We start from the raw sequence: 15,302 nt of genomic DNA, 5'->3' as shown, positions 1-15,302 counted from the left end.
GGAAACCCCCAAAAAAAATTTTTTTTTTTTTTGTCAAAAAACGGATATGCATTATGAAACCAGCAAATAATGTATACTACAATAAATGTCAATGTGGATCGAAATTGTTTCTTTGGGCGGCCAACACAAGTTAAAGAAACACCGAGAAATTCATCATGGGAACATCTGCTTTCATCTCTCTCTTTTTCGCAACTTTTGGATTTGGTTGGCTCGTACTTTACTAGGCTTCACGGGGGGCTTAAGATGGTCATATGAAACATGATCCACAATGGTCGACGGGGCAGGTCATTAAGGATTCTTTTTTTTTTTGTTCATAAAACTAGGAACTGAATGTTGATGTAACGGTCTAGGTCAAAGTCATAGATGGAAGATTTTCCTTTCTTACAGCTTTTGTCCGCGGATGAAAATCCCTATCCTACCTACTTCCCCATTACCTGGCTTTTAAAAAAGAATATGCTTTACTAGTTGGGGGAGGGAGTGGGAGGATTAAATTCAAATTTTTGCGAAGGCAAAGTGAAGTCCACGAGGTTTTAGTTGAAACAAAAGTTAAATTCAAATCAACCATTTGATTCAGAAGAGAGCGTAGTTAACATTAATAATTTCACATGTAAATATGCTTTACTAGTTGGGGGAGAGAGCGGAAGGATCAGAACTTAAGATCTCTAATTTTTGGAGTCTCAATCTTAGCCATCAGATCAAGACCCTCTTGTATCTCCATCTGTTTCTTGGTTATAAACTCATGGTGATTCGCTCTATTATATATATCCTATAGGAGAAAGGCCGGGTCAAGAAAGGAAAAAGAAACAAAACGATGCATCTTCATGGAATAACTTTTATTGTTCATTGGTCCAGACCAATGGATAGAAGGGCATGTTTCCTTGCAACTTCAATGCATTGAACTCGGAAAGCTCAAGCAAAGGCACTACTCGATTTCTTTTCGGTCCTAATCGCACATGCTTGATTCAGATTTGAGAAAGACAAACAATAATGTACAGCCCAAATTTTTATCTTTCACTTGGGCAATCAAGTGCATTATTGACGAGAAGAATTATAAATTATCTCGAATTGATTCTTATCTTGTAAAGCTTTTTACTACTTTATCGTGGTGGTCCGATTGAGCAGGGAAAAAAAATTACATCGTTACGTAAGTCATGACAAAGAAGAAGTCGAGTAGTGCGTGCCTAACCAAGCCTAATTGTTCGCAATCAACCCCCCGCATAAACTAGAGTCAGAGCTCCAACAAAATAAAAAAAAAGAAAAAGAAGAAGAAGATATTTTAGAAGACGACGCCAGTAATCTTGTCTGAAAAGTTAAGAATATGACTCGAGACTAAGACTAAAGCCCTTTTTCTTTCGTTGACTGGAACGACCTCAAAGTGATGTGGTTTAGGTACTCGCAGGGAAATTAAGAATCAAACTTGATCAGAAGTTTGCTTTTAATATGCTTAATTTACTACTTTGTCCATGGATCCTAAGACTGATTGGGCCTAATCATTAGTTTGGTGGCTTCTCGAGCCATTAGAGACGGACGTATTTACTTTCTGGTTCTCTCCTTTTTTTCTTTTTTTTTTTTTTTAAAAACTTCAACAAAGCTTTTATGAGGCCTCAAATTACGCTCAGCGATTTAGAACATCGGGTAACAATAAGAAATAATTAATTGTGCTCAACCAATTGTTTTCAGTCTTTGAGTGATATGCATACCTAAAAGAAAAGATAAGATTATAGATTCGCGACTTGTTTGTCAAATGTACTTTGTCTTTCAAGTGTTTGGAAGCTGGAACTCATATACTGGGTTTTTTTTTTTCACTGATAACTATTTACGACCACTCCTATATTAGAGGAATGGAACGAGATAGATCCAATTAGATGATTGAAAGTCTAGAAGTAACTATAAACTATCTCTAAATTTAGATGAGTACACTGTTACACTTGCTTGAGAATAATCCTACATTGAAAAATATAAGCAGGAAGTTTTTAACTCCGAACTCGCATTGAATGAGGGACCTAAATTCGTCTCTGGTGGGCACCAGACGCTTGGCATATGGTGCTTGGAAGCTATAACCTCAAATGGATGAGGCCCAAATCTCTCGTTCTTTGTTTGATGTCACGTTGATTGAGGTTGCGTGATGTGAGAGTTCGATAAAAATCTACGTGGATAGAACAAACCATAGTTGAAGTAAAGCCCACTTGGAGTGGTCGCCTCGCCTCTGCTTTTCATAATTCGAATCAAAGATCGGAGGAATATGAAGATTGGAATTTGGAGTTACCCACATTTGACCACCATTTGTTCGTCTTTTGAATCATGTGGATGTGCAAGTTTCAGTACTAGTGGGATTTGGATTGGCTTTGTGCTGTTTGGGAATCTCATCCAACACGTCGTCATGGTCACCTGAAAAACAGGCTTTAATTCGAATTAATAGCAGCTCTTGCTGGGAAGATCTTTTAGGAACCATTTTTTTTTCTCTCAAGGCAGAAAAGTTGATTGTTCACCCCGTGAACTATATGATATTATAGTGTAAACTTCCACTTAGGGACATGTTTTTTCCCCCAGATGATAATTAGCAGTCGATGGATTACTATTAGCTTGGGAAATGAGAATTACATACTTCACACATTTGATACGGGATCTTCCATGAAATCCGACTTTTTTGGCTTTTGGGGTCATCAGGATGAGAATCATTTTTCGGAAGTAAATAGAAAACCTTCTCGTACACTCAATGAAACAGCACTTTTGGTCGTCCAAATTCTGTCACTAGTTTTGATCTTGTCAATTCATTTGAAGTCTTAACAAGAAAGTTGGGATCAAACCATTTTCCATTAAGTAGAACTGTAACCTCTGCAGAAAATGAAGACCATTACAACGATTGCCATTAACCTCAGCAATGTAGGAACGAAGTACTGGGATCTCAACTACAGATGAAGGTGTAGCTGCTAAGCTCACGGTGAGCAAGGTGGCTGCGCAGCATTGGAGGAAGATTGTTGTCCAAATACCTGACAAGCAGCTCCTGAATCACATAACAACAACTCAAAAAGCTAGAGATATTATTATTAGATTGTTAACACCGGTGCAAGATCCACACAATTTGAGCTGCTTGTTCTCTTTTATTCCGTAAGATAATAGTCATATAAGCAGCAAGAGTGGGTCTTATGCTTGGGCATATTTCACGATGAGGAATGGTTAAATCCTCGGGACTATCAGGGTGCACTTTTTTGTATAAATCAGCCAAGCCTTTGCTCACACTTGTAAAGTTTGCAGTTATCAATCGAATCTAATATCATTTCTTCTTTTTTTTTTGAGGAAAACCACAATTGCCTGCCGTTGGACGACGAAGCGAATTGAGAGCAATGTTTTTAAACTCGGACCGGTCAGTGAACCGGAGAGGTGGCCGGTTCGCGGTTCGACCGGCCGGTTCAAAGGTTCACTGTTTGTTTTTTTTGTGTGTGTGTGTGTGTGTGTGTGTGTGTGTGTGTTAAGTACTAAGCAGGTTTCATTCTACACTTGAACTTTACCAACATAACTTAATTTAAGTTATGATAATAATAAATTTTCTAAAAGTTATACACAAAACATGGAATGATAAATATAATTAAAATATCATAATTCACCACAAATTTTCATAAATTCATTATAAACATAAAGAGATACAATCCAAATGTGCACCAATTATCACAAATAAAAACACAAAAAATAAATAAATTAAATATTGAAATTCTTTTACAACCCTTAAAAAAATCCATAAAAGAGTTCAAGTTAAGACAAACTATTTGAATAGCAAACTTTTATCAGTGGCATGATAAGCAACCACACCACCTTCACAATTTCATCAACTTAAGCTGAAAAAGTTAAAATTTTATTATAAAAATATAAATCTAATTGCTCAAACTAAAAAAAACTAAAAAATTTTGAAAAACAAATATACAGTTAAACACATAAAAAATTAATTGCTACTAAACATTACTAATTAACATGTTATATTAAATTCAATGATCCTATACCATTAATTATTTTAAATTCAATTATCAATAGCTTCGATTATGTGCCAACTACCATATTTTTTACCAACCCAATGTTATTATTTGTAATTCCTACCCAATTCCTACACGGATGTGCACTACTTTTGCAAAAATTTCATCCTTAATTAATCGAATAAAAATAAAACAAAAATGAGGGAAACATATGAAAATTGAGGGGAAAAAGAAGAAAATGCAAAAAATCAACTAAAGATAATAATATAGAAAAAAACCTTGAAAAGAAAAAAATTAAACTTACTAAAATGTTGGAAAACAAGAAAAGTTGAAATTTTCAACTTGTTTACAATCTGCTAAAGATAATAACCTGATAATAATGGTGAAGACTTGAGAAAATCTTGTTGTGGATATTTGGGTTAAAAATGGTTAAGAAGAAAAAATTGAAAAAAAAAATAAGAGAAGAACTTGATGTTTTAATATATTTTTTAGTCAAGTAGAATTATCAACAAACTTAAGTACAGTCTAGCGGTAAGATTGTCATATTTAAACTTGGAGACCCAGGTTTGAATCTTAGCTACACCATTCTTGATATTTTGTTGAAGAATTAAAAAAACCGCCGGTTCACGGTTCTTAACGGTTCGCACGGTTCGTCCGGGTTTCAACGGTTCTCCATGAACTTCCGGCTTTAACATTAGACCGGACCGGTGACATGGCCGGTTCGCGGTCCAACCGGTCGAACCGGCCGGTCCGGTCCGGTTCTGAAAACATTGATTGAGAGTAGAGGGATAAAACAAAAAATCTTTGTCGGACAATCAAAAGTGGATACCGTCCTTCTTGGGCTTTGCTGACTTGGCGAGCCCTGACAACAACTCTGAACTAAAGCCCAAATATATATCATGGGCGACGCTCATAAGTCATGACTAGCATTTGTGTTTGTAGTCCAGTCAATCTAACGTTGACTGAATCCTATTAAATCACAACACCCGTTGGCCGCTATAATAATACATTTTGTTTCTTGTAGGAATAGTGAATCTTGTATAAATCTAGCCCATAAATATTTTGTAATTTTCACGAGCATAATTTATGGCGGAATTTTTTTTTAAGTAGAAGTAGAAGACACCTCCAAGATGCAGGAGACCAGGGTCAAAAAAATCCTAAGCAGAGATCATGTCATTATGGCACCGGCAACGCACAACGATGCGGCGTCTCCAGGAAACTGAGAAAGAAATGACATTTCTGAGGTAACAAAATCTCACCGCCACTGGTACAGAAAGGCCTGACACTTGAAAAAGTCCCAAGCTCTCTTTCTGCAAAGCATCTTTCCAAGCCTAGCAGAATTCGTCTTCCCTTCTCCGCTGCTTTCAAGTCAGGTTACATAATGTAATTGCTCCTAACATTCTAGGTAAACTGATGATACGATTTACATTTTATAGGTTGATGGACCACCAAGATGAATAAATTAATGCCTCCTACTTCTCGAAGGGGTTGACTTTGTTTCCTCGGCAGTCGATGAAGCAGGGCTTTCTGACGTATCCGAGCTGCTATTCTCGCTGTGTCTCTCTTTGTTTGACCACAGTTTAGAGAAAATCTTTTTTGACATGATTAAACCCTTTACTTTGGTCATTGCGACTTTTTCAGAGTTGATTTTTGCAAGATTGCTGTCATTCCCGTGTTCTGTCTCCTCCTTCAGCCTTATATTAGCTAGTCCCCCTTTCAAAGCCTTGAGATCCTCGGCCGTTGGCACAGCATCCCAGTCATCTTCTGTGTTGGTAGTTGCCGATCTAGAGCTTGCATGCGATCCACCAGGTAGCAAAGCCTTGATGGACCCTGCTAGCTCAGGAGTGCTGTCACCAGCAGACGAAGTTGTGGATCTGACCTGCTCAAAGAATAGGACCTGCACAACTACTCTCAGCGGTAGTCGCTCATTTTGCACTGCATGCGCACTGGCATCAACTGACAGCTTTCTACAGTCCATCAGTCTGCAAATTCTCTTTCTCTCACTCTTGGTGATCTCCGGGTGCTCCTGTAAGCAAAGAAGTAAGCGGTTAAGAAAAATCCACCCAAATGGCGTCACAGTGTAATCACCATTAGAAATCGCAAGCATTAGATTGTTTCCATATACATCAAAAATTGCAGTCCAAACTCCTGATGCTGACTTTCAATTTGAAGCAGGCGAAAAAGAGAGACAAGGGAATGTGATTGCAGAAACAAACCTTGAGATACACATCAATAGCACGGTATATTCCATCATGGGTTGGTCTTGGGAAGCCAGACACCATTTGTGCAAGCTCAACAAATTTTGACAATGGCAGACTGCAATCTCTCGCAGCTTCAGCAAGGTAGCCATCAACCAACCTTGCCACCTTGACCCTAGATGCATCTGATACCTCTCCATGAGATATCTCCCTAAATTCATTATCTGCAGGACAATCATTATGACCATCTGGCTCTTGGATGAGAAACTGTTCAACTAGATCACGTACTAACTCAACATTGTATGGTGTGGTTTCACCAGATGGAGCTTGAATCAGAAGATCAGCCACTGTTGCCTCTTCAAGCTGCTGGCCAATCTTCTTCATCAGCTCCATCCTTCCATTCTCTCCACATTCCAATATAATAGATGCTTGTAACAATCTCAGCAAGAAACTACATGAGACACTGTTTTTCTCTCTAGGCACCAACCATGTGATGGTATCGACCAAATAATGACACTTGACAAGATCGGCTTCTTGTATCAGACCCTTGCTGAAACCTGGCAGCCTTCTTAAGATGTACGCTCTCAGTGCTTCTCCAATTACATCTGCAGATACCCTTCCCTTGGATCTGATTGTTGTTATGACCTTCTTGTACATATCAATTTGAAGCTCACAGAGGTCCTCTACCCACCAGTCTTTGGGAACCAACTGCTGTTTTCTCACACCATTCCAGTGCGTATCATTTCCATTTTCAGAAGGAAGTTTTTTACGATTGTAGGTGTATGACCATTCCACCTTTGAAGCGTCAATGGAAGCTTTAGAAGCTATGGAGTCCAGGCAGTGGCTAACAATCTTCAAGTCCTCTGACCAGGGGTTAAGAGATTTTGTAGTTTGAAGAACAATTATAGAGTCTTTCCAGCTACGGAAAATGCTAGAGGTCAGAAAGACATCAATCTTGTAAATGAGGTTTCCTTTCTCGACTGTTTCATGCATTTCTAGATATTGTGCAGCACAACGAGCCGCAACTACGTTATATGCATTAAGAGTTACTATCATGCCATAACAGAACTTTGCACAGATCTCAAAGGCAGCAGGTCCACCAGGTATATCATCTATGTTAATATCATCACTATTTTCCTCATTTGAATTAGCAGCCAGCTTCTGCAACCGGGAGCTCTTTGACAGAAGAGGAAACTGCAGAATAGGATCACCATTAGTACTTGCATAGAAGAATATTTTGCAAAAAAATTGTGACCATATGCAGTAAAATTTATCATCCAGCACGTCGTTTGCTGGGTTAAACTCCTTTCTATGTGTGCAAACACTTGAAATATGAGAGGTAATCAACTCACTAATGGAGAAGAACATTTATTTCCCAGGTCATTTCGAAATTGTCCCTGCCGTGCAACCAAGACAAACGCACAACGAACTAAAGCTAGTTAAAGTAATGGAAATTCTGAATTTTCTTGTTTCTAAAGTTAGAACACGTATGCATGAAGATGAATTAATGCTGCCAAATACCATTTCGGCCTAACCTGTACTTGCAAGACAGGCTCAACGTAAATCTTAGCAAATCTAGAGTTGCAGTGATAGAGTTGTTAAAAGAATATATAACAATATGTACCTTGTGGAGATAAAATTTCACTTCCCCGACAGTAATGACCATGTCAGTTGCTAATTCGGTTGCGACATACCTGAAGATATAGTGGTACCGTTAAGTTATTCATGACAAAGTTTTCATTAATGTAGAACACGTTGAGGAAAAATAATCTAGAACTGAGTACTAGAACAATCAGACTAGATCTGCATACGACATATCTACTCAATTGCAGAAGAGTTGATGTATGAACGAGTCTATTGTATCTCAATGCCTATAATCCAAGGAACTGTGTGAAGACATGTATGAGCAGAAAGAACGTAATGAATAATACTTCCAAGCTATATCCATTATGAGAATTTGATGTTCTTCTAGGTAAAAGCTTGTATTGAGATCAATCAAATCTAGCAAATGCTATATCTTAGAAAAATTTTACTTATTTGTTATTATTATTCTTGGAATTAAGTGAAAATGTTACAAAAAATTATAAAGACAGTATGAAAGGTTGTAACTCACTTCAGCGGCAAAGGACTCTTAAGGACAAACACCAATTATAATAAAGAATACAAAGAATGACAAAGATCTGCTGCTCCTCACAAAGAGAAAGCTGTCTCTTGGTATTGTGGCTAAGCAACACTTTGGCGGCTTAGCCTAACTCTCACATTCAGTGCAGATTCTAGCATGCAACATTGCCAGATAAAACTGTTTCATTACAACCAGCCAATTGTCAAAAATGGCACCGATACACCTTTTGTTACGTGAAAAAATGCAAACAATATTCGACAAGTTACAAGCAGAGAAACCTTCAACTCTCTATTTATCCAGACAATTTCATTGTCCTCCAGTGACATTTGGACTTTTATCCGCAGTGCACTTATGTTAAGCAGATATTGTGTTATGACGCAAAGAGAGGTAAAACCTAATTAGAACTCGACAAAGTATAGATGATGCCTCTCTTTGCAACCAACAAATATGCTGGAAGATTATGAAAGCTAATAAAATATGAACACAACAATTAACTCAAATTGGTATTATCATATCAAGTTCCCACACCGAAAACTAACTTGATATGGAGTGCGGAAGAAAAGAAAAACTTCAACCTTTTTTTACTGCCATTCTCCTTCAAAATTAAATTAAATTTTCAAGTATTGAGACAATTTACCCAATCAAACAGTTATAGAAGTGGAAAATGTTCAGCAGAGAAGTCTAAAGAGGCAAAATGACAGAGAGAAACAGAAATGGATTCAGATAAAAGAACTAAGAGCAGGAAGAGCAGGTGGAGGGGAATCAAACAAATTTTTTTTTTTTGGGTGGGGGGTGGGGGGGGTTGGGGAAGGGGGAACAGAGTGGTGACTAGAGAGGCAGAACAAATCAAACACAAAAACACAAACTGACCTAATATTATCTCCATCAGTCTGAAACTGATCAGGCTTGGAGCCAAGTTTCATAAACTTCATGTTGACAGCAATGGAACTTTCCTCGGAGAAAACTTAATGTCCAAATTCCAGCTGCTCCAGCAAATACAGGCAACCCTGGGTTTGCGCTTCAAGCACCCCACAAAGAAGCAGGGAAAACAGACTGCAAAAGAAGAAAAGGGCAACCACTAAACCGAGTATCCAACCCTTGAATGTTTCCACATTTCAGTGGTTCAATGAAATGTAAAGGGGTGGTGGATCGGTGTCTTAGTGTTGCCACTTATTTTTTACAATCCAAGGCAAGGCAACTGAGAGTGTAGAAGAGAAGGGTTGTGTTTATATTGTTAAACAAATTGCTCTCTTGAAAGTTGAAAGAGAAGAACGCCCAAAGAAAAATTTGTTTCCTTGCTTGGAAGCAGAGCCCAAGGAGGTCGGGCACCAAAGCCTTGCCCAGGAGACACAGCCAACAGTCTCACTTCATCAAATGCCAAATTTACTGTGACTCTCAAAATCAGGGAAAACCCCACTTGCAAACCACTGACACCACCGCCTATCCCTAATTTGTTTATCTATATCTCCCTCTGGGAGCACAAATTTACTACTAACACTAGCGTACTACTACTATATAATTTCCAGGACCTCTTCTCAAAGACCAGACCCCAGCAGCATCCGCATTCCTCCACTAGTTGATCAGCTCACACCAATGGACCAAGTTAAAAGACCTGTCACAGCAAAGAGACATGTTTTTGGTATGAGTTTGGGAGGACCATCAAATTGTAGACAACTAGTATCGACTAGTTTTGGAAGATCATGTAAGGATACATACACAAATGAACAAGAGCGCACTAAAACCAATAAAAATGTTCCAAAGGTGTAGGGAATGAAGATAAAGTTAACCAAATCAAAGCATCAAATCGACACTCCAGTGAGTGGTGACATCACCTGACACAGAAACCAAACTCCCAAAACAGACCAAAAGGAAACCAGCAATTTATCCAAAGTAAGAACCGATGTTCAAGAAAGAAGCGTATTGCCCCAAAACACCTTGTGTGGTCACTATTGCCCAATATATGCAAGAAACCGAACAGAACCCAAGTGCAGAAAACAGTTCACGAAGCCATAAAAATCTAATCTTTGCAATGAAATTGCACATTACAATCAATCCCCAGACCATCAAACAAATGGACTGATCAGAATAGCAGAAAGAAAGATAAATGCTTTTAAGATTAAATGGAATCAAGAACTCACCTTTGTAGCTGTTAAGCTTCCATGCGCATCAATGCAATCATTCAGCAACTGCTGCGTACGGAAAAAGTAATTCTGAAGGCTCGAAAGATCCCAAACACACAGTACAAGAGCAGTGATTGAAGAGTGGACTAATATACCAAAATACAGGAGAGGACAAAGGAAGGAAGCCACCACAATGGAGTTGCTTAGCTTAATAACTATCATAAAGGATCAGGGAAGAAACACACAAAAAACCACCCATCAAAAAGATGAGTTGTCCCTAATCTTTGCCAGCCACCACAGCAACACCATGTTTTCGCAAAAAGCCAAGCTCAGATTGTTCCCACCCGCACAGTCTCACATCTAGTATCTCTTTAGGGTCAGCTCCACAGCCCCCACCACCACTTCCTTTTTCCCCCACGAATCAGAAATGAACCCACATAAATATATTGCACAAAAGTGAAAAATATATATATTTATATTAATAAATACTTATGCTACTAGTACTATATTTCAATTTCTTACGGTAATTCAGCTGTAAATGAAAAGTGGGTTGCTTCTTTTCTAGCTTCGTGCGATGAAAGGCATGCCCAGTGCCTCTCACTTTCTCCCACTCCCTACGAATCTACAGTGTTAGGCACGCCAATCTGACACAGCAGACTTTCGCTGTCCCTCTCCCTTTTTTTTTTTTTTTCTCAAATGCAATACCAGTGCTTTACTCAAATTTAGTGAAAGTAAAACTTAGAAAACGACTGATCCGCCTGCCTCTCTCGGCCTTTGATTTTTTTTTTTTTTTTTTTGGGTGCAAACTCCTTCGTATTCGGTGACCACTGACCACCATATTGGATTCTGATTAATCCGGAATCAAACATTATTATAACTCGAGGCCCTTTTTACGAAATATCAAACTTCTTGTCCTTGAACTAACAGTTGATCGTCTCCGCCTTTGATACGACTTAGTACCTCCCGTCTCATATTTTTTTAGTACCTCCCGCCCTAGCCATGGATTATTTGAAATATTTTTTTAAAGAAAATATTTTAACACCTTGGTATCCAATGTATATAAACTAAAAAAAAAAGTGAATAAAAATGTACCAAAATGCACATAAATAAATTTTGATAAATAATTCATTATTCAATCAAATAAAATGTTGGACACATTTAAGAGTAGGCTTTTGTGTTACTATAGCATACAACGTACATGACCACATAATCTGCATCGTCCCCTAATTGATTTTTTGTAAAACTCGTTACACAGTATAGTTGAGGTCTGCCACTGGCCATTTGGTCCAGTGGTCATCCCCTTCCTTGGGGATGCTGGAGGTCAGGAGTTTAACTTCTGCCTCTCACAACTTGCCACTCTACGTGGCTGGTTTTTGCCCCCGCGGGGTAGCTCGAGCGGTCCGCTTCCCCTCCTTAGGGTATGGCGACCTTCTGTTAACGTGTTCGGTGTGGAGTGGGACCTCCTCTCCCGAGCCGCGGGTCCGTAAGGAGTATAGTTGAGGTCTAAATCATATAGTGACACGGGCCTTCAGTTCCGCTTTTCAAGCATTTAAAACTGCGTTCACTGGATCTCGGTGAGTGATCTTTTTTGGTCAAACGGTGAATGATCTTGGTTACACGTCTTTTGAGTTTTGACTCATAGCTTCTTTTAATGTGATTTTGAGCCATACTTACTTTTTAAGTTCGAATTGCTTGGAGGGATTAATGGATCCAATGACACCATCATATATATATATATATATATATATATATATAACATATATGATATATGATCAATCGGCTTATAAAAGCTTGTCCAACGACTAAAGTAGTAATGTGAGCCTAAAAGCTCAGAGAATAATCTGGTCCGGGTCGCAAGTGCCTAACATTCATTGACTTTCCTTGCAAATTTTTGTTATGTTAGGGTCTTACCGCTGGTGTGGGAACCGCCCAAAATGACTTGTGGGCTAAAATTAAATTACTCGAGCTTTTATGTCCAAATCTTTTTTTTTGTTCATGGTAGAAACTGTTCTTGTAATATTTAGGTTTATGAATAGAAGCTCCCTTTAAAAGTGAGAACAACTTTTAGCAAGCTTTTACAAGGAAATTATTTTTTAAAAATAAAAAATTTTGGGCTGATGGGGATTAAAGTGTAGCGGCGGTCATTTGCGGGTCACATCACATGGGTCACTCATGGCTTCTGAATTTGAAGGGGTATTTATTTAGGGGTAAAACCGGTACAGCCCCGCAACCGGTACTTTTGCCCCCCGCCCCCTTAGTTTTGTTTTAATCCATTTCAATATTCCGTTTGTTTGCTGGGAGTGTTGAATTGGATGACAAGGAGTTGTATTTTCATCGTCCCAACTCCCAAAGTTCATTTCTTCTTTCTTGGTTCAAGAATTTTACAGTACGATCAAGAAGCGAGTCTTGAGAAACCTGAAGAGCCACGGTGTTGCGATAGCGAGGGAATCCTAACAGTAACAGTAAGAAGAAAAAAAGTTGGTTGGTGGATATAATATTGGATTGAGCCGTCCAATCAAATTGAACAATCTCCCCCCATTCCCCATTCGCCTGGTGGACATTTTGTGACCACAACCATTTTCTTTTGTCCGCTCTCTAGATTCATTCATTCCCTCAGCCTCACATGCCTTGTTTCGGAGTCCACAGTCCAATTCCAATCCCCTCCCCTCCCCCACAATGTCACCACAAATCCATTAAAAAAAAAAACCATTACGACAAAATTTGCACCAATATTCTATTTCTTTCAACACATTTTTCAACGGGGTGTGTTTGAATAGGATATTATTTGAAATAATATTTTAAAAAAATATATATTTTTTTAATGTAATTTATATGAGATAAAAAAGATGATTATAAAAATTTTAAAAAAAAGATTGAAAAATATATTTGTGATGTAATCAAAAAAAAAATTTTTACAAATAAAGTTGTATCCAAACACACTAACTAGTAATTATTAATGCCAAAATATTTATATACAGTATGAAGGAAAAAAAAAAGGCATATAGTAGTGTATAAGCTACTACTGCCCTCTTTATTTCTTTGCTTTGCTTTAGGAATCCAATGTTCAGTCAGCTGAGACATTTCCTAGTTTTTGCATGCAGAGGATCTGTCAATGATCCCCCGCAGAGCAGAGGAAACTTTGGTTCTAATTTTTTTTTAAAATCCATAACATGTCCCGACTTGAATCCTTAATATCTGAGCCGACACACTGAACAAGAGGAGTGCGTCACGGCCCCACGCAGTGACCTCAGACAAGTCACGAGGGTTCAAATCCAGGGTAAGATTCGAACCGAAAATCACAAAAGTTCTTAAGAGTCCGCTTACCGCTGGACCACCCTTGTGAGAGGGTCGCTGCATGGGGCAGTGGCGCACTCCTCCAGTTTGATGTGTCAGCTCGGATCGTAAGAGTTCGAGTCGGGACTTGTTTCGGGTTACCAAAAAAAATGATTTATTTAATTTGTTAAGTTAGATCAGCTTAATAAGCTGACATAAATTTGAATGACATGTTGGATATCCACCTAAGCTTAATGATTTATTTAATTTGTTTCGGGTTACCTTTTTGCATTAAGAAAGATTCTGTTTGGTCGGATATCCTTTCGGACTCGGTCAAAACAACTGCTTCTCTTACACCATAAATGCAGCAGTTCCCACATCCCATCACATGTTGCAGTGAATGCACTCGTGGATGCTTTTAAATCCTAGACAGAAAATCTATATAAAATGCAAAAAGGATTTTTAGCAAGTCCAACTCCCAATTCTCTTTTTATAAAATATTGAATCTTTTTTAATTCTTGAAAATCATTTCATGCCTTTTGAATTTAAAAGAAGTAAAAAGTGGTTCCACTAATACGAGAATTTGGCTTGAAATTTATTCACGAGTGGATCAATAAATTAAAAACATCACCACCCCTATTTAAAATAAAAAAATTAAATAATAATATTTTACCGTTCAACTTAGTAATACTAACTAAAATAGTCAAATTGTATAGGAAATACAAAATAAATAACATTCATCGGTTATGGATTTTAAAAAATCAAGAGTTGTACCTTTCATGAAGTCTAAATTAAAAACAATATCGCGATGGGGCTTTAACGTGAAAAATTTAATGCAAAATTTTTATTTTTGATGAAAAATAATAATAAAAACAACACTAGTCCCACCAAAAATAACAAATACATGACAATATAGTTTAAGGAAAAGATATAGAATGTTTGATTCTAAATCATACGTATTTAGTTTTTGTATATATCTAATCCAAATTTGGCTCTTGGTAGATATAAATAAGAGCATGAAACTCAACCACTAAGAATAGTTTTAGGCATTGTTGATTGTTTTGTATATTTTTGTTCTTTTCTTCATATATAAGTATGCAACACTACTATGTCATTTTTATATTCCAAATATTTTTTATTTCGCCATATGGTTACTAGGGATATTATAAGATACTATCAAATTTTCTTTTGCATTTTTCATATGCTAATACTTACCACCATTGTGATTGACTTCTAGTTTTATATGACTTCCATGTTATGGAAAGTAAAGTTAAGTGTATTCTAAAAATGTTAAACCAAATAGCAAGCTATGGTTTTTTTTTCTTTTTGCTTCAAAATTATCTTTTCAAATTGGAGGTTGAATATAGATTCAACTAAAGAAGTTTTCTTTCGAAACGTTGACACCATTGAATCCAAACTTATACTAAAAATAACTAAACATGGTGCTTTTATTTTGACAAATGCAAAAGCAAGTATGTTTGAAAAATGTAAAAAAAAATATTTGCAAATTCCAAGTTTTGGGAAATTTTATTTTTCTTCAAAATTTATCTCTTCAATTTGGAGGTAAAATACGGATTCAAGTACAAGACACCTAACCTAAATATACTCAATAATTTTAGGGGTG

The 15,302-nt window shown here is 37.4% G+C and overlaps 1 protein-coding gene across 2 annotated transcripts; it reads right to left on the bottom strand.

The window, feature by feature from the left end:
• Positions 1 to 5,111: 5,111 nt before the first annotated feature.
• Positions 5,112 to 10,814, bottom strand: LOC113777681 (BTB/POZ domain-containing protein NPY5-like). 2 transcript variants are annotated; one of them, XM_027322842.1, is made up of 5 exons: positions 10,424 to 10,814; positions 9,156 to 9,897; positions 7,788 to 7,857; positions 6,182 to 7,357; positions 5,112 to 5,991 (listed from the first exon to the last, which is right to left on the bottom strand). In XM_027322842.1, exons 2-5 carry the CDS (start codon positions 9,215 to 9,217, stop codon positions 5,428 to 5,430), a joined length of 1,872 nt encoding a protein of 623 aa, XP_027178643.1. In that variant the 5' UTR covers positions 9,218 to 9,897; positions 10,424 to 10,814; the 3' UTR covers positions 5,112 to 5,427. The 2 variants fall into 2 exon arrangements, with proteins under 2 accessions (XP_027178643.1, XP_027178644.1); XM_027322843.1 differs by lacking the exon at positions 10,424 to 10,814 and adding an exon at positions 10,118 to 10,197.
• Positions 10,815 to 15,302: the final 4,488 nt, after the last annotated feature.

This window comes from Coffea eugenioides, chromosome 7 (genome assembly GCF_003713205.1).
Source record: "Coffea eugenioides isolate CCC68of chromosome 7, Ceug_1.0, whole genome shotgun sequence".
In the NCBI taxonomy this organism is placed as follows: Eukaryota; Viridiplantae; Streptophyta; class Magnoliopsida; order Gentianales; family Rubiaceae; genus Coffea; species Coffea eugenioides.
This window is presented reverse-complemented; position numbering and strand designations above follow the sequence as displayed.